Raw genomic sequence first — 27,869 nt, forward strand, 5'->3', positions numbered from 1 at the left:
TGGAAGCGATACTTCTGCAGCAACAGAAATATTAAGGAATAGCACAGATGCCGAGAGCGGAGGGATGTCCACAAAATTGGACAAGAAAGAAAAAAATACCTCTGATGATCGGAGACGGGGTGGGTGTGCAGAGAAACGCTGCAAGCCTACCTGGTGGACAAGTCAGAGGGGCTGGACTGGCTCTCGGTCAACTGCGGCATCACGAGGCACAATGAGAGTAGCGGGCTCTGCCTACAGCAGCCCTGGCTGCAAATCAGTAAACGGCCGCGGGAACAGAAGCAGACACTCCCTTGGCGCAGAAACGTGCAAAGGCACTGGGGCGCAAGTGTATCTGCCCTCACCATCATCCCCACGCATGCGGATGGCAGACTTACACTTAAAGAAGGCCTCTAAGATAATGTGCCTGGTTGAGTGTGTAACACAAAATATGACCTAACAAGACAACCAGTGTCGTTGGAAAACACGGGCCGAGTAACCGGTGCCTCAGGAAACACGGAGCCCGGCGCAGACAGAAAGGGTGTGCTAAGAATTCAGACTTGGCAACAGGCAGACGGAGTTCAGGCAAATCCAAGTAGACATTATAAATAAAAAATTAATGTTCCTTGGGACAAGATGTCTGCTATTAATCTTTATTTGGAAGATTGTTTTCTGGAAAGCTCTTTATTTTCCAAGCTCTTTATTTTCAGTGAATTATCAGACAAGTCGCATAAGGCACATACAAAGAAATACTTTGATTATGTCACAAGGAGAAGCTGTATGTTTTGAAATCATTTTTCGACATCCTTTTTTTTTTTCAGGGTATTAGTAAGAAGATCTATTCATGCAGAGCAAAAAATAAGATAAAATAAATAAGCAAAGGCCAAAGATGTCAGGCACATGAAGGTACATATGTGTCGTCCTCACGGAGAATTTCACGTTGATAAGATTGGGGAGACATATCCGCGTACATCTCACCATGTCAGATAACGCAATTCCTCAGTGAACCCCGGGCGTACTGAGAGAGGGGTGCTAGCTTTGTGCCAAAGCATTTTGTTGAGGTTGGTTTGGGGGGAGACGGTTGAAATACTGCTTCGTGGCTTGAGTTTTCTAAAAGAGAAAATATTAGGGAGAAGAGTGTTAAGGAGAGACAGACAATGTTCACCACAATCTTCATTATTTATCATGCATTAGGGAGAAGTTTTACCTTTTACTCTATAAACCACTACTCCCCATTTGCCTCCAAGTGCAAGGACAGGAAAGTGAATGTTTTTCATGGAAAACTAGACCGGGTTTATATCCTTTCCCTGCGCTAACACCTATCAAACACCACAAGGATGCCAACATCTCCAATTAACAGTTTCCCCACTGAAATTCAATGGAGAACGGAGAGGCTGAATTTACAGCTTAGCCCCGGACTAGGATGTTTAAATGGTCCACACCGAGACTGGAGGGCAGTATTGAGAAGCAACCGTCTTGGGGAGGAAGAATTCAGTCTCAGACTATAGATTATTTCTCCTGGGGCATTAATTTAGCATCAGTTTCAAACCCAGGAAATGAGAATTCCTTTCTAGTTCGGTTCATTGTTCCCCCCGTGTTGTACCTAAAACCACCTTTTCAGATAAAATGCGTGGACTCCCCATGAGCTATGAGATGGGGTTGGCTTTGGACACTGAGTGGTCTGCCCGGTTGAACGCACGATGGCATTGCAACGTTGCACTTGTAAGGGTACATACGAACTCTCTCCAGGAGTTGGGCGGGGCGGGGAGGACTTTAGGGGGATGTCACTCACTCCTTCACTCTCAGGCATTTTAACCTCACAAAAGACTACTGTGGACTAGATTCTAAACTCAAGAATCAGTGAAACAGGCAAAATGTATGGGCTACAGCTGTATTTGCTTTTTTTCCCCTTTGAATCAACTCAGTGTTTGAGCATTTCCTCCAGGTCCTCAATATCCACTGTCATTAGATACTATCATTATCATATTCATACGTTTACAAACTGTTAAGAATTACATAACGATTCTACATGGTCCGAAGTTTAAAATTACAAGACAGCAAGCATACTGGTCAAAGATACGCCAGGCGATGTGCACTGAACTCCACGATGTTTCTACAGGAGTATTCTGGTGAATATTTGATAAATGAAAATGTCTGTCGAGTACTTCTCGTGAAATCTCTAGCAGCGATATTTTTCTCTCGTGACCAGCAGTCAGAGTTGTGATTTTTTAACGTTGTAATTTACTGCCCTCATTGTGAACCCCGGCTGTCATTCCCCTGTAGATGAGTAAGTTTACTGGGCAGTAGGCGTCGGTGTAATGGAACGTGGATTAACAGAACACGCCCGTGCTTTCACTTAAATGAAGGACACACAGAGGAAGAGGAGGAAATAAATACAAAATAAGCTCCTCCTAGCCTCCAAGGTACGCTTTTTTCCTAGAAATCATATAAACCATAGCCTCCCATACCCTGGCATGCGAGACACGGGTTAGACGGAGCTCACCCGCCCTTGGGCTCCAGAAGGGGGCAGACTGGGGGCTTGGTGGGGGGAGACAGACAGGCCTGAATTGGATCTTTGTCTCCCACTGCCAAGCCAGGGGTACTAGAGATCCAACAGTGTGGTGGCGCCTGGGTGGTTAAGCGTCTGACTTCAGCTCAGGTCATGACCTCAACATTTGTGGGTTCGAGCCCCACATCGGGCTCTGTGTTGACAGCTCAGAGCCTGGGGCCTGCTTCACATTCTGTCTGTCTGTCTGTCTCTCTCTCTCTCTGCCCCTCCCCTGCTCATGTTCTCTCTCTCTCTCTCTCTCAAAATTAAATAAACATTAAAAAAAAAATTTAATCTTAAAAAAAAAAAGAAATCCAACAGTATAATGAACACGTTTTCAACCCCAGGACTTGGCGATTACCTGGAAAAGTTGAAGAAATAAAGCATGAAAAGGCCTAAGAATCTTCTTCTTCTCCTTGTTCTTCTCCTTTTTCAGCTTCCTCTTCCTCTGCTTCCTCTTCTGCTCCCTCTTCGGTTACTTCTTCCGTCTTAATTTTAACAAAATTTTCATTATTGTTGAGGAAGATCACAGATATAGCGAGGAAAGAGACGTAAAATCTCAGACTAGAGATGAGGGCCTCCCACATCCCCCACCCAACACATACACACGCATCACATACACAATACACACAACACACATCACACACACAACACACACATACTCAAAGCACGCACACACGGTATGTATCACACACACAATACACATACACACACAGCACATACACACCACACACAATACATATCACACACACAATATACACAACACCCAACAGACACAATACTCACAACACAAAGCATACAACACACATCACCCACACAATACAGACAACACACAGAGCCCACAATTTAGGACGGTGCTGCAGAGCAGTAGGTTAATTCTAATGGGTTTCATGATTCCTCTTAAGCATACAGTCTTTACTCATATTAATGGACTATTCTCATCAGATTACCTTTAAAAATTCAGAAGCAGTTGGAAGAATAAAATACAAAGAGAATCTCAGCAAACAGAATGTTATCAGAAAAGATGAAGCTTTTAAATGTAGAAGCTGGTTATATTTTGTTACAGCAATCTAATTTTGTCAATCCCAAGTCATCAGCAACCCACACATATAACCTGAAATTACTTCCAAATCAATAGTACCTTTGTCTTATTTTTATATATAAAAATGGATTTTTTAAAATGGAAACTCGCCTCTCAAGAGAAAAACTGATTATTGGAAAGGTATAACTTATAATTTTAAAAATCATAGAGTAAGACGGGCTAGGAATAACCTTTAGGTCTAAAAACAGGGATTAATTTGACAAAATGACATTAAAAATAATGAAGCAGATCTATATTTTCTATGTCCTCCCCCAAAATACACACACATTCCATGAGTGAAAGTAGAATACAGGAGTTTTCATCGAGGTTTGATAAATATGTGCATGTCTGTGTGGATGTACCTGTGTGTTTGTGCATGTGTGTACATGTGTGTGCACATCTGAGTGTGTACATGTATGCATGTTCTGTGCACATGTGTTTTGCACACGTTTTGTGTGCATGTACACGTATGTGTGCATACACATGAGTACGTGCGTGCTCGTGTGTGTTGTATGTACGTGTACATGTGTGCATGTGTGTGCGTGTGCATGTGTACATGTATGTGTGCATTTGTGTACATGTGCTGTGTGTAGCTAGTGGTTATCTCTGGGTAATGGGCTATAAACTATTTTTGTGTTCTTCTCTTATCTGTATTTTCTAAATTTTCTATAACGACCATGAACCATTTATAATTTTAAAAAGCAACATGGGGCACCCGGGTGACTCAGTCGGATAAGCATCCGACTTCAGCTCAGGTCACAATCTCACAGTTTGTGGGTTTGAGCCCCGCATCAGGCTCTGTGCTGACAGCTCAGAGCCTGCTTCGGATTCTGTGTCTCCCTCTCTCTCTGCCCCTCCCCTGCTCGCTTGCTCTCTCTCTCTCTCTCAAAAATAAACATTAAAAAAAATTTAAAAAGCAACAAAGGTTTTTTTAGGGGAATTTCTTTCGATATGTGGGATCCTCTTTAATGCTGATGACCCTCACCAATAAAGGATTTGAAGAAACACCGAGACAACACATTTGGTGATTTTTGGTAAATTAGTCACCCTTTTCTGGAGTTCTCCATTTTATTTATTTATTTATTTATTTTTAAAATTTTTTTCAACGTTTTTTATTTATTTTTGGGACAGAGCGAGACAGAGCATGAACGGGGGAGGGGCAGAGAGAGAGGGAGACACAGAATCGGAAACAGGCTCCAGGCTCTGAGCCATCAGCCCAGAGCCCGACGCGGGGCTCGAACCCACGGACCGTGAGATCGTGACCTGGCTGAAGTCGGACCTTAACCGACTGCGCCACCCAGGCGCCCCATGGAGTTCTCCATTTTAATTTAGCTCTCCCTGATTAGCATTTTAAAACAATCCAAAATGTTCATTCACAGCATTCTTAAAACTCTTGATTATAATGAAAGTCACTGAGACTCAGCTAACATGAGGGCTGGGACGCCTGGGTGGCTCGGTCGGTTAAGAGTCCAACTCTTGGTGTTGGCTCAAGTCATGATCTCGCGGTTCGTGAGTTCGAGCCCCCCCTTGGGCTCTGCACTGACAGTGAGGAGCCTGCTTGGAATTCTGTCTCCCTCTCTCTCTGCCCCTCCCCTGCTCATGCTTGTGCACTCTCTCTCTCTCTCTCTCAAAGTAAGTAAATAAACTTAAAATATATTTTTAAAAAAAAAGAGAGAATCTGAGAATGTCCCTTTGGACTTGCCCTCACAATCCACTAACATTCTCTCAACTGATGCCTCTACACACTGACATGACTTCATCCCTATGAGGGTTTAAATTTAAAACTCCCCAACGCTCAGCTACTAAGCCACAGATTCCACCAGCAAGCAGCCGGGCAAGAATCTCGATTCTGCTTCATTTTGACACGGAGTGCCTCTTGCACATCGTCAGCGGTACAAACACAGGATGCTGCCGTTGCAGCGCTAAACTAATGACAATTATCATGAAGTTCCTTATAATGAAGTCCGCCCCCAGTGCCTATCCGGAAGCAAAACAAAATTTCTCAAACAAGAAAAAGATCATTCTTGAAAGCTTTCACAATTACACTGGTAAAATTAGAACATTTCAACCGGCGGGAAAAGAATGGGAAAGAAGAGAATTCATTCGTAAAAAGACCTAAGCCGAGTTTCAGACATTCCTGGGTCTGGGGTCTCTATCCCCCTTCTCATCTCCTGTTACTCATTTCAATCCCCAAAAGAAAAATAAGGGTTTGGGGTTTCATTTTACCAAACACAAGTTCCTAACATAAAGTAAACCCTATTGTCTTTGAAATTCAATGGACTTTTTATGATGAGGTCAAAACAGTGGGAGTTCTTGGGGCGCCTGGGTGGCTCAGTCGGTTAAGCGTCTGACTGGGTCTCAGCTGAGGTCATGATGTCACAGTTTGTGGGTTCAAGCCCCACCTCAGGCTCCATGCTGATGACGCGGAGCCTGCTTGGGATTCTCTGTTTCCATCTCTCTCTGTGTCCCTCCCCTGCTCGCATTCGGGCGTGCACGCTCTCTCTCTCTCCTTCAAAATAAACAAATAAACTTAAAAAAAAAAACAAAAAACAGTTGGAGCTCTTGCAATTGGCCTCCCCTTGCAAACACATCAGGTTACCTAGAACTTAGGTTCTAATCCAGAGGTTCTCAGACGTGATGGAGCATCAGAAACACCTGAAGAGCTTGCCGAACCACAGTTTCCTGGGCTGCGCCTCAGGGTTTCTGATTCGGTGGATCTGGGACAAGGCCTGAAAGTGTGTGTCCGTACAGGTTCCCAGGTGAGGCTGCGGCTGCTGCCCTAGAACCCCACTTTGAGAACCTCTGCTGCAGTCTACCTCGTCTCCCTTAAATCACGCTGGTTGATAACCAGAGCACGGGGGGCACTCACAAGCAGTACGTTTGCCATCGGCACCCACTGCAGTCTTCACTCTCCAGGATGGGTTATGTTGACATACTTGTGTATGCAAGTTAGAGCCGTTCTGTAATTCCACAATTTCAATAAACACCATGGAAATCAATGAAATAGGAGTACGGAAGGATGTTTTTCCTTATGTGAACTTAATGGAATGCTTTGGAAAGACCCTGTACATGTAAGTCACCTTAAAACCTGTCATCGGGGTGCCTGGGTGGCTCTGTGGGTTAAGCATCCGACTTCGGCTCAGGTCACGATCTCATGGTCTGTGGGTTCAAGCCCCCTGTCAGGCTCTGGGCTGACAGCTCAGAGCCTGGAGCCTGCTCCGGATTCTGTGTCTCCCTCTCTCTCTGCCCCTCCCCTGCTGGCTCTCTCCTACGTGTGCTCTCCTTCTCTCAAAAATGAACATTAAAAAATTAAAAAAAAAAAAAAAAAAAGTAATTCTTCCCAAATCAATAAGGCTCTCCCTGGGTAGGTTCCCACTAGAAATCCCCGGACCATGTTATGGTTTCCTAAGGTCACATACCTTCCAGACACTCAGCGATGCGCTGCATGCTTAAGCTTCCCGGTTTCCACGAAACGTAGCCGTAGCACGGACTCAATATTATGTGCTGCCCTGACATCCGGTAAAATCTGGACAGCCGGAAATGGCCTACACACTGGCCTAAGCTCCCACAAAGGAGGCCTCCTAGCCAAGCAGCCGGCTTCGTCAAGGACCCGGGCACAGTGCCTGCCCGTCCCCTGCGATGAGTCAAACAAGCGAATCCAAACAAGTGAACCAGGACACGCTTCGCTGTCTTGAATCCACAAAGCCCGCCTCCCACGCCCCGATTGTTCACACTGTCCCAGTGCAGCTCCCTGTGTCCCTGCACTGTACTGACGTCTTATTGATGTCTTCATCCCTTGGGCTTTGAGAAGAGGTGACTAGTCATCTGCTGGCAGTCTCATCTGCCCGCTGTCACGCGGCAGGTATCAGCCATCCCCGTGGCCACCGGAAGGGAATCCTTCCCTCACCAACCGGGTCAAAACAGCACTGCCAAGCACCGTGCAAGCTGCATGAAGTGTGCACACTATGCAATAAGGGGTAAAGGCAGAGTGGAAGAAGGACCCGGTCCAGCCTGGCCTGACTCTGCAGACACAAGGCTGGGAAAAGGTCCGCAGCCACGCCCATTCCTCTAGCCACGCCCTATTCCTCTAGCCACGCCTCTTGGATATATTCACCTCCCACTTATATTTCCCTTCTCAGCAGCCTAAGGGAGGCTGTTCTGGGATGCAGGCTGCATCGGCTTCTTCACGTCATGAAGAACAAGGAGAACGTGGCTAAGGCTGCGATTCTCTGACCTAAGAGATGTTTTCATTAGGCACCACCGTTAATTACGCTACTGTACCTCTTCCGTTGCTGCCTCTCCCTTTTCTTCCTTAGGTCCATAAATAGAAAATAAAGGAAAAAATACGAATTCACATAAATTTTAAGTTGAATCTGAAAATGAAGCCAACTACGATAAAAGTACATTCCATTGAAATGAAAGACAGTAATTTGTTGATAAAATATATAAATAGCCAAGACATGATAACTAAGCAATGCCTAATTATTTCATGCGTTATATTTCAAGCCCTTAGAATATTATGAGATTAGAGACGTTTTTCCACCACTCTTACTCCTGAAAAGATATAATTAATTAGTAATACTGCCTAACAGCACCTGGGTAGCTTAGTTGGTTGGGTGTCTGACTTCAGCTTGGGTCATGATCTCACAGTTCGTGGGTTCCGGCCCCACGTGGGGCTCTGTGCTGACAGTTCAGAGCCTGGACCCTACTTCGGATTCTGTGTCTCCCTCTCTCTGAGCCTCTCCCCCATTCACACTCTCTCTGTGCCTCTCCCCCATTCACGCCCTGTCTCAAAAAAAATAAATAAACATTAAAAAAATTTTTAATAGTGTCTAATTATATAATTAATTTTTGTCTGTATTCAAAGAATATTGCAGATCTCTATCACTACCCAGGAAAATTCAGACCATACACGTAAGCAATTAGAAAATCTGAACAAAATTATGTCTCTTCTGACTTTATGTGCCTATAAGTATGCCTTTACTTCAGCTTTGAAACGGCAAATAAAGGTAGGTCATCAAAAGCTTTTCTTCCATCAAAACAAAATACTAACATTGCTGAACCATTTAGTAGTTAAACACTGATTTCTGGTTAAAGAAAGAAATTTACAAGGTAAGAGAGGGTGAGGCCATGCCGAGTTCACACAGGTGTCTACTCTGCCCACTGGAATTTCTACGTCCCTAAAGCTGTAGGACCAGGCTGTATCTCCTAAAAGAGCAAAGAAGGAAGAGTTTTTCCATCCCTTTCCCAAAATGGCCCTATGAGAAGCCTTTGTGAGGCCAGTGTACTACCATTACTTTAATTAACCGAAGGGAACAGTGCCTAAAAGTTCCTAATGCCTTACAACTCAGGCAGTGAGCTCACAGAATCTTGGACTGGGGACATGAAAGCAATCTGTATTCCCAAAGCCTCACACTCAATCCCTCCTTTGGACAGGTGAGGACACTGAGGCCACAGAGTTAAGTAATTTGTCAAAGATTAGAGGACAAGTAAGCACCACAGTCGGGATGGACTTCGAGGTTCCTGGTTCCTGATTCAACGCCCTTCCCACTCCACATGCTATGTCTCAAGACCAGTAACAGAAAAAGCAAAATCGTACAAGGCGGGTGATGAGGGCCCATCACACGGCCACATCCCTCGGTCCAGCTCCATGTTCTTGGTCGGTTCTGGAATAATACTCTCAGATTCCTGAGGTTGGCAGAGAAAACACAGGACCTGAAAGGCTGCTCGAGCTGGCCAGGCTGAGTCAGCCTCAGAGATTTTCCCAATACTGGGAGTCTCCAAACTCACCCTTACATTAAACACCACTGGCGACACGCCAAGTCTTAGCGCTAAAATAATGTCCAAGAAAAGAGAGACCCACACTCGGTGCAGAATTCGGGTGTTGGTTCCTCAGCAATGTGCTGACTGTACCTCTCTAGTATCGCCCAGTTATGCCCAGGCCTGTCCCTCGTCTGCCACGACCCCCAACTTCTCTCACCCGGGTCATGGCGCCTCTGGTCTTCCTTATCGCCGACCTGCTCTCCACACTGTGGCCAGGGATGTTGTTCTAAAAGACAACACCTTGATGCGCCTGGTGGGGCTCAGTCAGTTAATCATCAGACTTCGGCTCAGGTCGTGATCTCACGGTTCGTGGGTTCGAGCCCCACATCGGGCTCTGTGCTGACAGCTCAGAGCCTGGAGCCTGCTTGGGATTCTGTGTCTCCCTCTCTCTCTCTGCCCCTCCCCCTCTCATGCTCTGTCTTTCTGTTTCTCTCAAACATAAATAAACATTAAAAATCATAATAATGAAAAATAAAATACAACACCCTGCCATGCTTTCCTCATGTTGATCACGTCCATCTTTTCATGGAACTTCCAACCATTATTCTTAGAATGGCTGAAAGGCCATCACAATCCAGACCCTGCTTCCCCCACTCCCACCTCGTCCCTCCCCACCCTTTATTTCAACCTTATGGACCATATGCAACTTTCTCACATTGGCCACACCCTCCAGGACACAACTTAAAATGACCTTCCTGACCCATAAGGCTGAGTTACGGGACCCCTTATCTGCTCCCGCGACTATCACTTTTCTCTCTGACTGGTCTGCATTCTTCTTGAGGCACGACCTGCATCTTTACTCATTTTTGGATCTCCAGGATCCAGCCGCTGTCTGGAACCGAGGTGTAGAGCTCAATAAAATGTGCTAAGTGACCAGATCCATGAACGTATACTCTGCTAGTAACTGGATTCTCTTCATATCCACATGAGATCAAATAAAAATACGCAACACTGAATTATCAGCTACACAGAGTTTCACCTTTTTCTAAATTCAATTCTTTACATGAACTGTATTCAGCCAAAACAAACACATTAACAAGATGTGCACTGTGAAAAATGAGGGTACCCTTACAGTGAGGCTGGGGGACTGGAGGGGGTCCCACAGGAATTAAGTACCTGTCTCAACTTTTACAGGTCAGCTAGGAGCAGTTACCGAGGGACCTAGGACTCTCTATCGATATCTGAATTGACCTGAATTTCTTGAAAGAGACATTAAATGGGTTAAGCAATTGCCCAGAGAATTTACAGAAATACTTAGATGCAAAAAACTCAAGTATGCTTTGAAGAACCCCAGCTGTTACCATCACTGGCTCTAGCGGAACATAAGCTCTGTGGGAACAGGGACTTTGTCATTTTCATTGCTCTGTCCCCAGTCCCCAGGATTCTGCCTGGCATGTGGCAGTATTCAATCTGTCAATAAAATGTTGAGTGGGTGAATTTATATTTGCTAGTTCTGCCTCAAATCCCCTGGAGGGGCGGGGGATCTATGATTTCCTTTTGAAGTTTATTTATTTTGAGAGAGAGAGAGAGAGCACAAGCAGGGGAAGGGCAGAGAGGGAGGGAGAGAGAATCCCAAGGAGGCTCCATGCTGCCAGCATAGAGCCCAGCGCAGGGCTCGATCCCACGAACCATGAGATCATGACCTGAGCCGAGGTCAAGAGTCAGACGTTCATCAACTAATGAGGATGTAACATTTAAATAGAACTTACACTTGCATCCTTAGTTCACAGAATTATAAAAGATGAGAATTAGGCAGATATTGAAAGTCATCTATATACAATGCTTGAACAGACGTTTACTACTGGCAAATAATTACACTGGCAAAAAGGGTTTTTTTAAGATCATTGTAATCGCACGGTCAACTGAGCTAAGCTCTTGCAAATCATAGGACAGGCTATGCACCATTCACCTGACGAAGCGACAGCTTGAAATCACTGTCCGTTGCTGTTCCTGTAAGAAAGCTAGTGAGGGGAAGCCTCAGAAGTGGGCTTAGAACCTTCACCAGCAGCTATTTTTGCCAGGACTTGGCCAGCGAGGCGGGCTGCAGAGGCAGCAAGTAGCCAGGACCAAGGACAGGTGTCGGCCGTGGTGAGTGTCAGGCAGTGGCCAGTCAGGGCAGGTGGCTGGTGTGGAAGGAAGCCCGAGGGCCAGCCCAGGGTGACCTGAGGCAGGCAGGTGGCCTCAGAGCAGCTGGAAATCTCAGGGACAAGGGCAGAGTTCTCTCGACCTTCAGGCACGACAGAGACCCAGCCTGAGATTCACCAGCTCCTCACGGACCTAAACCAATGTCCGCCCTTCACGAAAGCAACTTTCCTCAGGGCCGGTTCTGGAGGAAGCTGGGAGGGCCTAATCACGTAGCCAGTCAAGCTAAGGTCTTACAAGGTTTGGGAGAGGACCGCTGAGTTGGCAAAGAACACAATTTAAAATAATTTTACCTCAAGGGAAACCAAAGGCCAAGGTGAACATTTCCAGGCTCCCATAAAGTTCTCACGATGCCCTGGGGCCGCAGCCCCCTCTTCATAGTGTGCCCTCAGGCTTTCCTCCCTTCCTCCTCAGGTACCATTCACAAGCCTCCCCTCCCCTCCCTATCCCCTCATCCCTCCCGGGTCGGCAGGGAAGGGGACCACAAAGTCCCCTCTCCACCGGGGGTCTGAAGCAGCAGGTAAGATCTTCTTAGGCATAAATGAATGGTGTTTCCAGTGTTCACCGCCTCCCAAATGCCCCCCAGCCTGTCAGCACGTAGGTAACACCCATCTTGGCATCTGGAGCTTAAGAGCCTGAACTCTTGGGTTGGTGGTCAGGGGAGGTCCATCTCATTAAAGGAGGTAATGGTTTCTGTCTCCATTTCTGATTTTTTTTTTTATGTTTATTTATTTTTGAGAGAGACAGAGACAGAGACAGAGACAGAGTGTGAGCAGAGGAGGGGCAGAGAGAGAGGGAGACAGAACCCGAAGCAGGCTCCAGGCTCTGAGCTGTCAGCACGAACCATGAGATCGTGACCTGAGCCTAGTTTGAACACTCAACCGACTGAGCCATGCAGGCGCCCCATTTCTGATTTTTTTTAAATCAAGAGTGATATTCTTAGATAAATATTCGTCCCCATTAAAATGGCATCATTTGAGGGGCCCCAGGGTGGCTGAGTTGGCTAAGCGTCTGACTTCAGCTCCAGTCATGATCTTGCAGTTTATGGGTTCGAGCCCCACATCGGGCTCACTGCTGTCAGCACAGAGCCCACTTTGGATCCTCTGTTCCCCTCTCCCTTTCCCTCTGTCCCTTCCCTGTGCTTTCTCAAAAAAAAAAAAAAAACATTTAAAAATAAAATAAAACAAAACAAAACAAAATGGCGTCATTTGGGTGTTTACGAGTATGTGCCCAGTGAGCATGTGCAACAGTTGAGATCAGGTGAGCAAGCCCACGCCTCAGACACTTCCTCAGCTGGCCTGTCACTCGGTTTACCACTGCCAGTTGCTGACGTCACACGCTTGAAAGCTGCTCGTGGCACACAGATGAGTGGCATTTAACGCACAAATGAAAGGTTTGAAATAGTGGTGCACGCCAAATAAGGTCTGTAGTCTGCTTCACAGAGAGGCGCCAACACCGTGTTCCTGGTGTCGCTATTGTACCGTGGCTATGTGTGACGTCACCAGGGGGCAAAGCCAGGCAGGACACTGAACGAGGTCCCGGTTAAGTCTGTAATTATTTCAGAATAAAAGGTGAAAATATGTGTGCATTCTTTGGTCTAAATAGTGTGGCTGAATGCCAGGGTATGAATTACCGTTGGGTTCTCCCCACCACACAAAACTGGGGACAGGGAGTCGAGTCTGCCCCTCCCACATTCCAAGGAGACAGCCCCAGACTGGCTGTGGCTCTGGGATCCCAGGGGAGAAATTCTAGGCCTTGCTTTTCAAAACCCTGGGCTAACAGAGGTGATCCCTAAAAAAGGGGGGCTTGGAGCTTGGGTTCAGAGTGGGGTTGACAGAAGCAGGCAGGCTGAAGACAGAGGGACAAGAGGAGGGACACTCTGCGCCCAAGACAGCAGCCATCCTGCGTCAGAGGCGTGTCTGCCCGCGTCCAGCCGGGGCAGAGGGCCCGACCCAGCCGAGGGGCCAGCACTCAGTAGCTGCAACGGACAGCAGGGAAGCCATGGGCCAGCGCGACCACCACAAAGGACCAGAGCCCTCTCCCCGTCCCACTGTGACTTAGGGGTGACCTAAGTCCCTGCAAAGCCCCTCACCCCAGCTGAAGTTCCTGCCAGCGTTCCAGATGGTTTTCAACAGAGCCAGAGTTTTATCTAAACAAGCACTGGGGGCGCCTGGGTGGCTCAGTGGGTTAAGCGTCCGACTCTTCATTCCGGCTCAGGTCATGATCCTTAGGGTTGTGAGATCGAGCCCCCTCTGTCGGGCTCTGCACTGAGCATGCAGCCTGCTTGGGATTCCCTCTCCCTCTCTCTCTGCCCCTCCCCTGCTCCTGAAGGTACGCGCTCTCAATCTCTCTCTCAAAACAAATAAACATTAAAAAAAAAAGTTAAAAAAGCATTGGCTTTTTCTGAGTTGTAATATCTAAGAGAACCTATTAGATTCATATACTGAAAAAAAAAATTGACAATAAAAATTTCATATATTGAAAAAAAAAAAAGAACCTACTAGAATATGTCTAGTACTTTGAAAATCAATGTTTAAAGGGTAAAACACAACAATCTAATTGGCTTTTCTGTTTGTTACAAATTAGTTTATCCAAGCCTGAGTGCACTTCAGGCAAAAAGATGTTATGTCAAACATCCTGGATGGCCTTCCCAGCTTAACCTTTAAAAACAAACCCCAAAACCACTAAAACAGATGGGAGGTTCTTTAAGTACAAAATACAGGCATTCTAAATATCAGATAGTTTTGTCTCCTTTTTAAATTTCAATCCAGGGGCACCTGGGTGGCTCAGTCAGTTAAGCATCAGACTTCGGCTCAGGTCACGATCTTTCGGTCTGTGAATTCGAGCCCTGCATCGGGCTCTGTGCTGATGGCTCGGAGCCTGGAGCCTGCTTTGGATTCTGTGTCTCCCTCTCTCTCTGACCCTCCCCCGCTCATGCTCTGTTTCTCTCAAAAATATATAAAACATTAGAAAGAATTTTAATTTCAATCCATTTTCTTATATATTCAATCCCAGAGCCAATCACGTTATTGTGTCATTTGTAATGCTTACTGACAAATCATGGGTTCTTTTTATTTTATTTAACTGAATTAAAATGAGTCACACAGCATAGATCGCTTGTCAAATGGGAAAATGTCAGAATCTGTCCTTATGTAGACTAAATGTTATTAAAGAGTTGAAAAGTGAGTTTGATAATTAACGTGACTAATACAATCATCTAAAATTAAAATGTTTTTTACTTAGTGTTTTCTTCATCATAGCACAGGCAAAAATGACAGAAATGATTTTTTTAAATTCCTGTCAGGATTCACAAGATTGCAATTTACTTTGTAAAGGGCTCACAATTAAAAAAAAAAAAAAGAAAGAAAAAGAAAAAAGTAATAAAGAGACCTCCCAGGCCAGATGGCTTAGTACCTCACTAAACAGTAGCTGGGAAGCTAAAGCAGACCCATCCTTGGGGCGCCTGGGTGGCTCAATTGGTTAAACATCCGACTTCACTCAGGTCATAATCTCACAGTTCGTGAGTTCAAGCCCCACGTCAGGCTCTGTGCTGACAGCTTGGAGCCTGGAGCCTTGGAGCTTCAGATTCTGTGTCTCTCTCTGTCTCTCAAACATAAATAAACATTAAACAAAAATTTTTTTGTAATTAAAAAAAAAAATAAAGCAGACCCATCCTTGCTGTAGAAACCAGGGTCTGGTTATGAAAATGCTACCTTCCTCTAGGTCCCCAGGAGAAAGGGATTACGGTATAAAGTTTCTTATCTTTGTGTGTCTTACAAGAAGCAAACTGAATTTCCAAGTGTACATCAATAATACTGTAGGAGCGCATTAGGCAATTCCTGTAAAGCCCGAATTATAAAAACACGAATTTTCAAATTTCAAGGTAATGAAATGGTCACTATATATAACTTAACATTTATTATTTCTGAATTATATAGGCTGCTGTCAAACCCCATCTAACTTCTAGGTCAGGATTAAAGGTTTTATCTTTCTTCCAAACAAAAGACTTCAAAGAGTCTTAAGTAATCAACACTTTGAAATAGCAATCTTTAATATGAGGAATTTACTGACCCGGCCCCTCCCAAATTTAAATCCCTTAAGATAACAACAAATTGATGGCCCCCCCCCAACCCAGTCTTCCATAGCCTGCTTCCCTAGTGTCCTTCCTAACCACATTCCATCTGCTGGGAATGGGAGTCCAACACCTCTCCCAGAATCAGTAAGTAGGTAAAAATGCAAACCATCAGTACTCAGTCAACAGTTTTTGTTACAAGTGGCCCAATGCGTTTACACCACTGAGACTCTAGAAGGAGGCCAGCAACCCCCCCAGTCAGCTCCCCGTGCACCGGGGTCTCCCCTTACCTGGGTTCCCAGGCACATTTTCAGAATTCCTTGACTAAGTAGCCCATCTGATCCCCCTTTATCTCTGCTTGGCCATTCTAGAACCACAGTCTCCCCTTCCCTCCCATACACCTCCCTGCCCCGCCCCTTATTCTGTGACCCCCTGACTGAGACCCCCTTTAGAATTAGATCACAGGCCTTGAAGCAGGTCACATTCCCATGACTGCATCAGAACTGGGTGGCCTTCCCTCCCCAAGGCCCCTTCTCTATCCTCAGCTCCTGTTGGCTTCCCACAAAATGCCCCCACCCCCTTACCTCTGTGTCCCTAGTAGGCAGTGCTGTTGGTGGGTGTTTGCTGGGAATCCGCCATTACTCATGACCAAGGAATAAGGTCCCTTGTTCTACAGAGAACTTGAACCTAACCCAACCCTAACATCACAACTAAGATAACTGAAGCCTTGTCTAGCCTGTCCCTCCAGGCCTGGGTTCAGGGTCCCTCCCCCACTCCTTTTAGCCCTCTGCCTTGACCACAGTCATTAGCACTTCCTCCTGCTTCCTCCCTGGCTAAACCCTCAGCTCCGGGCTTCCGTGCTCACTTCTGTGTGCCCAGAAAGATTCCTGGCACCCAGGAGGAGCTCAGAAAATGCTTGATGAACCGAATCCAGTGAAATGATGGTGAAAAAAAAAAAAAGACAAACACTCACATTCTTCTCTGGAGACTCAGCGAGGTTGCCCGAATCCTCATTGTCCTCTTTTTGTGCCTCATTTTCTCCACTTTCTTCAGCCTTCTCTGTTGCCTGGTCATAAAGCAAACCCATGGTATCACTAACCTTAGATAAGCTTTCAAGGGAAAACCAAGCCGCACATGATTTGGTTTTCTTATTTGGATAATAAGTAAACACAGTATATATACGAAGCAAACACAGACTTCCTATTTATCAGGTCACCTGGCTACTACAATTTAGGATCCGCAACCCGCAATATTGCTCACTGCACCTGCTGTTCTAAGTCAATAGACCTGATTCATATGCCTGGTAGAGTAACAGATTCACTAACGAGGAGCTATAATCCACCCATTTAAGGCTTATGAAGAGAACTCCAAAGGATTCAATGTTTAGGTAGAGTTGTTTTCTGTTGCTTGAGTAGAGGCAGGCTTTATAATTTTAGAGAGTAAAAAAGATGATAGAGGGTAAATAGATGATAGATAGATAGATAGATAGATAGATAGATAGAGACAGAAAATGAGTAAATGGATGGATGGATGGATGGATGGATGGATGGATGGATGGATGGATGATGGATGATGATAACTGATAGATACATAGATAAATAGATATTCTATCTATGTAGAGGAGAATGACAGAAAAATGAGAACTATGTAGACATTCTGAGCAAGCAAGTCCAAAATGTAGACATTCTGAGGGAAGATGGTTCAAGACCCCAACTCTTACCTCTGTGGCGCTCTGCACCTCTCCCACGACATCACCGTTGGGAAGGGAAGATGCTTCCTCCGATGATTTCGTCACCTGTGTCATATAAATTGAGACTGTTTGAGAATTTTCTTGAGGATAATAGCTTGCATTTTAACACCTTTTAACTATTCAAATTATGTTTGTCTTCAGCCCTCATTTTATCGTTACAACAACACTGTAGCCTGATAAGGAGCATGGTCACTACCATTCACACTCTAGAGAAAGAAAGTCAAGGCAGAAGCGTTACATTGCAAGTTCGGGGTGGAGCTAGGTCTACACGTACTAATTTATGTTCTTTGAACTTATCCACAGTTCCCTGTCTTCTAAAAGTTATTTTTCTCATCGCAATAAAAAAATTGTATAACCGTGTGAGGTAGTGGATGTCAACTAAACTTATTGAAGTAATCATTTCACAACATACACACACATCAGATCCTTACGTTGTACACCTGAAACCAATACGATGTTCCATGTAAATTGTATCTCAATAAAATTGGGGGAGAAATCAGTTACTTTCATTACAAAGGCACTTAAACCATAGACACACCCTCCAGTAACATGTTCCTATGATAATCAATACTAAACTGTGATACATACCTAAATCTATCCTAATACATATCTAGAGGCTATTTTTTTTTTGGTTGATTGCTATTTTTGTTTTATTTTTGTGTTTTTTAAAACAGACATGGGAACACAGGGTATAACTTGATTGTTTATTTTAATATATCACGGACACTTGTCCAAGTTAATTCAGATGGTTCTAACTTCGTATTTTTAGCATCTGCTGCATGTTACATATATAATCTATCCAAATATTTCCCAGATGATGGTTGTTCAAAATGTTTACATATATTTGTGCTTCTACAAACAACACTATACTAAGCTGAACAGTGGGGTTTTTTTTTAGATTTATTTCCAAAATAAGAAATTGTAGCAATTCATATTCCATAGTAAATATATGAATGTCCTCTTTTCCTTTATCATGAAGATAGAGGCCATGAAGGCCAATGAAGATGATCTCTGTTTTTGATCTCTGCCAAAGTGTTAGGGAGAAAATGGAATTTCATTTTTGTTTTCATTTACAGTTTCCTAATTACTAGAAGAGAAAAGCATATTTTTCACAAGTTTTAGCCACTTACTTTTCTTGTTCAGATACTTGCCTTCATATGTTTTGCTCCTTTTTACTTGAGTTGTTTGTCTTGTCAATTTCTAGAGGTTCTTTAGATAATAGAAATATTAGCTCTTTGTCAGGTTACAACTTTTATTTTTAGTCTATAAAGTTTTACAAGTTTGGGGTTTTTTAATTCTTAGCCTTTTATAAAAAATTAAATTTATCTAATTTTTCTTCTCTGAAATGCAGCACTATTATTTTACCTGAGTTATTAACATTTGGAGGCCTAATCCATCTAGAATTTAATTTTGTATATAATGTAAATTAGGGCTCTGTTTTCATCCAGAAAAACAGCAAAAATATGTCTGCATTATTTATATACCATCGTTTTCTCATTTAACTAAGATGTTTTTGTCATTTGTTAAGTTTTATGTATATATTTGGATCTGTTAATACACAATTCTATATATGAATATATAGGCATATCCATGAATGTATTTATCAGTTCCCATGCCAATATACTGCTTTTATCAGTGTAGCTTTTAAGATTCAGAAAGGCAAGGTGCTACACAAAGTCTTTGTAAAAATTTTCTTGGCTCTTCTCAGACATTTATTATTCCAATAATTTTTTTTTAATTTTAAGGTCATTTTTCCTAGTGTCAAATTTTTAAAAAATAAGCTTTTGTCTAAAAGGGCACTACATATTTATTAGTTTAGAAATTTTTCAGTTCTTTTTGTAAAGTCATCCTACCCAGAGACACTGTAGGGCTATTACTTTAGAAGCTGTGGGCGTCCTTCAGAGTAAAATTATGTTCTTTATAACATGAAGCCCTGTATGCTTCTTCATAAATTTATTCCTAAATCATTCACAGTTTTATCACCACTGTGAAGATTTGATTTTTACACTGTAACTTCCTATCCATTATTGTTGATATAAATGAAAACTCCTACTAATTTTTTTTAATGTTTAATGTTTTTAATGTTTTGAGAGACAGAGAGAGAGACAGAACGTGAGCAGGGGAGGGACAGAGAGGGAGACACAGAATCCGAAGCAGGCTCCAGGCTCAGAGCTGTCAGCACAGAGCCCGATGCGGGGCTCGAACTCACAGATTGCGAGATCGTGACCTGGCTGAAGTCGGACGCTTAACCGACTGCACCACCCAGGCGCCCCAATAAAGATAATTTTTAAATTTCTTACATACTACATATACAAGACATTTTCTTTCTTTTACATTACTATAATAAATACAGTTTCTAAAACAAAGTTTAATAATAATACAGTGATGACAGGCATGTCTGTTTTGCTTCTAATTGTAAAAGAACTGATTTCAACATTTCATGATTCATTGTGGCACAGTTGCCTTTTGATAGTTGGTTTTTATCATGGTTAATTAGTTTCTTTCTATTTATATTTTAATCCACTTTAATTTTAACTAGGAATATTTGAAGAATTGTATCAACTCTCTTCTTTGTACTTATGGATTCATATAGGCTTTCTCCATTAATCAGTTCTGTGTAATTAATTATGTTAAGAGAATAAATTCTGCTTTGCATTATACATTTGCTAACATTTTTAGACTTTTCCCCTCCGTATTTATACCAGGAATTGATCTACGTATAATGGAAAGTATTCTGAGTAATATGTCAACTGGTGAGGGGTTTTATCTATTTCATTTCTCTGTTAAAATTATAATCAAATTACATTTCTTCAAATCACATATAAATTATATATATGTACCTATACACATGTCCATAGGCACACAGACACATACTTTCTCCTTCTTTTGTATTTATTTTGGTTGTTCTTTTTTTGTTTTTTTTTTTAATGTTTATTTATTTTTGAGAGAGAGAGAGACAGAGCATAAGCAGGCGAGGGGCAGAGAGGGGGAGACACAGAATCTGAAGCAGGCTCCAGGCTCTGAGCTGTGAGCACAGAGCCCAACACAGGGCTCGAACCCGCTATGAGATCATCACCAACTGAGCCATCCAGGTGCCCCTGGTTTTTCTTTTTATTGGTTCATACTGACTACTTTTTAATTTTATTTTCCTGTTGTTACTTTTTTTTTTAGAGAGAGAGAGAAGGTACACACACACACACACACACACACACACACACACACACACACAAGAAAGGGAGGGGCAGAGAGAGGGAGAGAGAATCCCAAGCAGGTTCTGTGCTGTCGGTGCAGAGCCCGACTCAGGGCTCCATCTCACAAACTGAGATCATGAGCTGAGCCGAAATCAAAAGTCAGATGCATAGCTGACCAAGCCACCCAGGCACCCCTCCTGTTGTTAATTTTTAAATTGAATATTTATTTTACTAAGCTTTTACCCTGGTTTTGTAGAGTGTTTAAAGTTAACAATTTCACTCTGTACAGAGATCTGGCTCTATATTGGGGTTTGGGTATGAAATAATCTCTCTTGCTTATTACTTGATGATCTGTAATATCAGTGCTAAATTTTTTTTTGGATACGGAGTTATTTGAAATGTACGTTTATTTCTTAATTTTTTACAATATTTTTCTTTCAGATTGTGATTCTGTAGTTGGGATAAGAATGCAGTCTGTAAAGGGGCACCTGGGTGGCTCAGTGGGTTAAGTGTCCAACTTCAGCTCAGGTCATGACCTCACAGTTCATGAGTTCCAGCCCGGCGTCCGGCTCTGTATGGACAGCTCAGAGCCTGGAGCCTGCTTTGGATTCTGTGTCTCCCTCTCTCTCTGCCTCACCCCTCTCATGCTCTGTCTCTCTCTCTCTCTCTCTCTCTCTCTCTCTCTCTCAAAAGTAAATATTTAAAAAATTAAAAAATAAATAAAATAAAAAGGGCTTTCCAAAAGCCATGAAAAAAAAAAAGAACGTAGTCTGTAAAATCATCCCCTTTTGAAATTTACAAAGGTTTTCTTTGTGACCCGGTGTATGATAGCTATGGAAATTGTTTTAGGAAGCACAAGGGAAGAATGTATTTTATTAATATCTATCTAACATACTGGTATTGGTATGGATGTATATCCTATACATGTGTATTAAATGAAGTTTCTAATTATAGTTGTGTGCATGCTTAAAATAGTGTCCGCAGACGGCTCCGCTCCGGGCTCCCGCGCTCAGGGAACCAGGGGCTCCAGCATCTTCACCTGGCCGGCCCTCCCGCGTGCCCTTCACAATTCCTTCTCTTCCATCGGGACTTCTGTTCTTCCTGGAACCCCTGTGTGTTCGCAGGTCGGGCCTCTTGCGTCCGAATTCCAGACTCCTGGCTCCCACGCACGGTGTCTCCTTCACGGTTCTATTTCCTGCTCCGTGTATTTCCCCCTGCGGAGCCCCTGGACCACCATCGGGCCTCCCCTGCGTCCACGCTGTCGTTCACCTTGCAGTGTCAGGTCAGGAAGTCCCAGAACACGTGCTTGTGCCGCAGACTCGGGCCTCTCACGGCTCCCCGCCCCCAAGGTTTCTCCGCGTCTCCGGTGGAAGGCGCCCCAGTCACCTGGTCGCCTGCTCTTCCTCCCGCAGGTCACCGGGAAATGCCTCGCTGGCTGAGATATTGTTGCTGGGACTCAAAACTGCTTTCGATGGGAGCTCACCGATCATGCCAGAAAACGGGTATCAAAACTTTCACCACACATCATTTGGGGCCCAAAATGACACGATGCAGGTGCGTCATCTGTGTGTCGTTCATCAGACGGGGGCGTGTCCCAAGAGCAAAGCCACCTTCCCAAAGAGGACGTGGCCTGACTTGGCCAGAGGGTCTGGAAGGCTCTTGTGAGCAATGTGGGTGTTGCTGTTGGGAGTGTTAGAGGCTCCCTGGGATACAGGATTCTGATGCCCAGTCGTCCCCCCCACTGCGGTGTATGAACAGTGCTCTAAGGTGGGCATGGCTGTCTTCCTCTCCACCAGCTAGAGGCAATCTAATTATATATATAAGTGGATGTTTGCTGTTGATAGCTTAGTAATATTCCCGTGCCTGAAATAATGTATCAAAGACACTGATTCCTAGTGCTTCTTTTCCTGACATTTGACAACCGTGGTATAGGTTATCAATCATAACTTCAGTAATTTGCTTTAAATCCTAACTTGATCAAATCTTTACTTCTTTCATTTCAATCTAGCATATTCTGGAACAGTAGTTTTCAATTGGGTATTCCCATCACCTACTCATATAGTTTTATGAATATATAGGTGTTTAGGATCCACTCCAGACCTACTGAATGTCCTTACTGAATATTATTATTATTATTTTTTACATTATTTTTTTAAACTTTTTTTTATTTATTTTTGAGACAGGGAGAGACAGAGCATGAACAGGGGAGGGTCAGAGAGAGGGAGACACAGAATCTGAAACAGGCTCCAGGCTCCGAGCTGTCAGCACAGAGCCCGATGCGGGGCTCGAACTCACGGACCGCGAGATCATGACCTGAGCTGAAGTCGGCTGCTTAACCGATTGAGCCACCCAGGCGCCCCCCTTACTGAATATTATTGATATATTCCTACCATATATGGTAAGAATGTGCTTGGCATTCGTGGTATATTTCATGGCACATATGCTGGGTATATTCGTGGTCTAGTATGTTTCTGGGTAATTGTGTTATATCAAGAGTTTTCCTCAGGGCGCCCGGGTGGCTCAGTCGTTAAGCATCTGACTTTGGCTCAGGTCATGATCTCACGGTTCATGAGTTCGAGTCTCACATCGGGTGAGCATGAGCGCCACGTGGGGTGAGCTCAAGCCCCACTTTGGGTAAAAAGCATGAGCTCCCCTTCAGGGGAGCCCTGCTTCTCACTCCCTCTCTCTATATCTGTCTTTGTCCCTCCTGGGATTCTGTCTCTCTCTCTCTCTCTCTCTCTCTCTCTCTCTCTCTGCCCCTTGTTCACTTGCAACCTCTCTCTAAAAAAAGACAAAAACAAAAACAAAAACAAAAAAAAACTGGCACAAAAACAGACACTCAGATCAATGGAGCAGAATAAAGAACCCAGAAATGGACCCACAAATGTATGGCCAACTAATCTTTGACAGAGCAGGAAAGAATATTCAATGGAATAAAGATAGTCTCTTCAGCAAATGGTGGGAAAACTGGACTGAAACATGCAGAAAAATGAACCTGGACCACTTTCTTACACCATACACAAAAATTAACTCAAAATGGATGAAAGACCTAAACGTTAAGACAGGAAGCCATCAAAATCCTAGAGGAAAAAGCAGGCAAAAACCTCTTTGATCTTGGCCGCAGCAACTTCTTACTCAACATGTCTCTGGAGGCAAGAGAAGCAAAAGCAAAAATGAACTACTGGGACCTCACCAAATGAAAAGCTTTTGCACAGAGAAGGAAACAATCAGCAAAACTAAAAGGCAACCGATGGAATGGGAGAAGATATTCACAAATGACATATCAGATAAAGGGTTATTATCCAAAATCTATAAAGAACTTATCAAATTCAACACCCAAAAAACAAATAATCCAGTGAAGAAATGGGCAAAAGACATAAATAGACACTTCTCCAAAGAAGACGTCCAGATGGCCAACTGACACATTAAAAAATGCTCAACATCACTTATCATCAGGGAAATACCAATCAAAACCACAATGAGATACCACCTCACACCTGTCAGAATGGCTGACATTAACAACTCAGGCAACAACAGATGTTGGTTGGCGAGGATGCGGAGAAAGAGGATCTCTTTTGCACTGCTGGTGGGAATGCAAGCTGGTGCAGCCACTCTGGAAAACAGTATGGAGGTTTCTCAAAAAACTAAAAACAGAACTACCCTATGACCCAGCAATTGCACTACTAGGCATTTATCCAAGGGATATAGGTGTGCTGTTTCGAAGGGACACATGCACCCCAATGTTTATAGCAGCACTATCGACAATAGCCAAAGTATGGAAAGAGCCCAAATGTCCATCGATGGATGAATGGATAAAGAAGATGTGTATATATATATATATATATATATATATATACAATGGTGTATTACTCGGCAATCAAAAAGAATGAAACCTTGCCATTTGCGACTATGTGAATGGAACTGGAGGGTATTATTAAGCTGAGCAAAATTAGAGAAAGACAAATATCATATGACTTCACTCATATGAGGAACTTAAGATACAAAACAGATGCATATAAGGGAAGGGAAGCAAAAATAATATAAAAACAGGGAGGAGGACAAATCATAAGAGACTCTTAAATATGGAAAACAAACAGGGTTGCTGGAGGGGTTGTGGGAGGGGGGATGGGCTAAATGGGGAAGGGGCATTAAGGAATCTACTCCTGAAATCATTGTTGTACCATATGCTAACTAACTTGGATGCATATTAAATAAATAAATAAATAAATGAAAAATTAATTAAATAAAAAAATTTTTAAAGTTTTCCGCTATTCATCCATTTTTACAAATAAAATATAATGTTTGCTATCTTCTTTGAAAATAGGTTTAGTGATTGTGTTTATAGATACTTTGTCTAAAACTTTTTGGATTGACTTTATTATTTTGTTTTGCATGCCACAGAAACAACCAAATGTTCATACCGGGCCATTATTCTTGTTATAATTCCCATAAAATCTTTCACCTTTGAAAATTATCAGTTATAAAATTAACCACAGTTATTTTAAGTCTTTTGTCGTCATCCACAGAGATTTTTCTTAGCTTGTTTTATTTGGATGCTTCCCTGAAAGCTTTTCCAGTCCACGGGGAGCCAGAATGCCTCACCTGCCACACAGAATGACCCAGAGCCCCATGGAAAAGGATTATATGGCAGGCGCTTTTGCAGATAGGCTTCTGATGGCAACGCTCAAAGATCACTGGTACCATACCAGTGGACTGAGTCAGGATTTCCAGAATTTCACTTGAGAAGCAGATGGGTTCATGAAACTACGAACCGCAGGTCCAGTGGAACAAGAATTACATAGACCTGAATGAATCAGTGATGGATGAGGACAGGTTTTGTTTGGAATACTGTTGATGTTATTTTAATGTCCTATTTTCTGGACATATGAGGAAACCCTCTGTCTTTCCTCTTAAGCTTTTTATAAATCTCAACAATGTAGGAGGCTCTATTTTTGTAAGTTGAAATGAGACATTTGTAAGTGATACTCTCTCTGCCTGACTCCTTCAGAATTCGAAGATTCTTGTTAAGTCTTTCCATGTTTCAGGGCAATAATAGTTATTTGCCTGGGTTCAGTAAGAATGTGTATTCCTTGGGGCGCCTGGGGGGCTCAGTCAGTTGAGCATCCGACTTCGGCTCAGGTCATGATCTCCCAGTTGACAAGTTCGAGCCCCGCGTCGGGCTCTGTGCTGACAGCTCGGAGCCTGGAGCCTGCTTGGGATTCTGGGTCTCTCTCTCTCTCTGCCCCTCCCCCGCTCATGCTCTGTCTCTCTGTCTCAAAAATAAAATAAACATTAAAAAAAAAAAGGAGAAGGATGTGTATTCCTTATTGCCAGGGCATTAACTGGAAACTGGTTATGCAATCAAAGCCTTGCCTGGAGTGTGGTATTAAGAATGATGCTCATTTAATCAGATATGACCAGATGGCTTTAAAGAACTAAAGTTGCCTTAATGGAGCCAGTGCTCACTTGCAAGGCCCTCTTGGGGAAAATGACCTGCTGCTCCCGCCTTAGACAAGAACAATATTCTAAAAGCAAAAATGTGGTGTATAATACTTAATATTTTATAAGCATACATTTTCTATGTAATTGTCAAGGTGTCTATTTTTAGAGCTAGATTAATTTCCTTGCTGCTACTTCTCCACAGTGTTGTTTACTACAAAATGACACTGTGACAAATAACATCATTTCCATAAATCATGAAGTGTCTGTCTTCCCAAAGGACACCTGAAGGACTTTCTCCATGTGTGCATGCATAAACACCTATAAAGCCAAGCAATGCTGACACCACCATTCTAGCACAGTCTATGCCGCTAGTGAATGGAGTATCTGTAAACCCTGTGGGCTTCAAGTCCCTCCTCTGGAAGAGAAGAATCTGGACTGGATGGTCTCTTAGCTCTCGCTATGCTGGGTTTTATAATGCCATGGCCATCCCTTTATTCTCCTTAAAGAGAATTTCAGGGGCGCCTGGGTGGCTCAGTCGGCTAAGTGTCCGACTTCAGCTCAGGTCACGATCTCGCAGTTCGTGGGTTCGAGCCCCGCGTCGGGCTCTGTGCTGACTGCTCAGAGCCTGGAGCCTGTTGCAGATTCTGTGTCTCCCTCTCTCTCTGACCCTCCCCCGTTCATGCTCTATCTCTCTCTGTCTCAAAAATAAATAAACGTTTAAAAAAAAAAAAAAAAGAAAAAAAAAAGAATTTCATGTAACATGACAGTATTTAAGCACAAATCAAGGAAGGATTTAAAAATTAAGATTAGAGGGGCGTCTGGGTGGCGCAGTCGGTTAAGCATCCGACTTCAGCCAGGTCACGATCTCGCGGTCCGTGAGTTCGAGCCCCGCGTCAGGCTCTGGGCTGATGGCTCAGAGCCTGGAGCCTGTTTCCGATTCTGTGTCTCCCTCTCTCTCTGCCCCTCCCGCGTTCATGCTCTGTCTCTCTCTGTCCCAAAAATAAATAAACGTTGAAAAAAAAAATTAAAAATAAATAAATAAATAAATAAAAATAAAAAAAATTAAGATTAGATATTTTTTAAATGGGACAAGATAAAACACAGCAGAGGCTGAAACAGATTTACATACGTTAGTGTAGATATATCTCAAAGCATAATGTTGTTTTTTTAAAGAGCCAGCTATAGAACATTCTAAAAAAAGTGATACTGATTAGGCATTAAAAATACAAAACATATGTACTGCTTATGCAGATAAATATACAGTTTTTACATATAGTTTTATATATAATTTTTTAAAAATTCATGATGTTTATGGTCTCCAGGGAAGGAAGGAAGCAAAGTAACCTCATAGTTTCTCTACGAGTTTTTTAACCAAAGCAAATATGTTATCGCATTCATTTTGGAGAGGCATGTACATGAATATTTAAATTTTTTTTAACGTTTATTTATTTTTGAGACGGAGAGAGACACAGCATGAATGGGGGAGGGGCAGAGAGAGAGGGAGACACAGAATCGGAAGCAGGCTCCAGGCTCTGAGCCATCAGCCCAGAGCCCGACACGGGGCTCGAACTCGCGGACCGCGAGATCGTGACCTGAGCCGAAATCAGATGCTTAACCGACTGAGCCACCCAGGCACCCCTAAATCAAAGAACATTTTTAAAATGGAGATCCTTCGGCCTCTCCCCAGCAATTCAGGATCAGTGGGTCTGAAGCAGAACTCAGGTACCTGGATTTTTAAACCTATACAAGTGATTCTCTACTAAAAAATAGCACTATTTAAAATAAAATTAAACAAAAGATACACAAATGGTCGTAAGAGCATTACTCATAATAGCCCCAAAATG

The 27,869-nt window shown here is 43.3% G+C and overlaps 1 protein-coding gene across 2 annotated transcripts in view; it reads right to left on the reverse strand.

Annotated features, from left to right (window-relative positions):
• Nucleotides 1-615: 615 nt before the first annotated feature.
• Nucleotides 616-27,869, reverse strand: part of LOC122491160 (SH3 domain-binding glutamic acid-rich protein-like) — a 52,986-nt gene continuing 25,732 nt past the window's right edge. For both annotated transcript variants that reach the window (XM_043593584.1, XM_043593585.1), the window contains 4 exons: nt 17,363-17,437; nt 16,616-16,708; nt 2,886-3,012; nt 616-1,086 (listed from right to left, as the gene is read on the reverse strand). In XM_043593584.1, coding sequence (XP_043449519.1) covers nt 2,920-3,012; nt 16,616-16,708; nt 17,363-17,437 — 261 coding nt within the window. In that variant the 3' untranslated portion in view covers nt 616-1,086; nt 2,886-2,919. The remainder of the gene's footprint in view (nt 1,087-2,885; nt 3,013-16,615; nt 16,709-17,362; nt 17,438-27,869) is intronic.

The sequence above is a fragment of the Prionailurus bengalensis genome, chromosome C2, assembly GCF_016509475.1.
Source record: "Prionailurus bengalensis isolate Pbe53 chromosome C2, Fcat_Pben_1.1_paternal_pri, whole genome shotgun sequence".
In the NCBI taxonomy this organism is placed as follows: domain Eukaryota; kingdom Metazoa; phylum Chordata; class Mammalia; order Carnivora; family Felidae; genus Prionailurus; species Prionailurus bengalensis.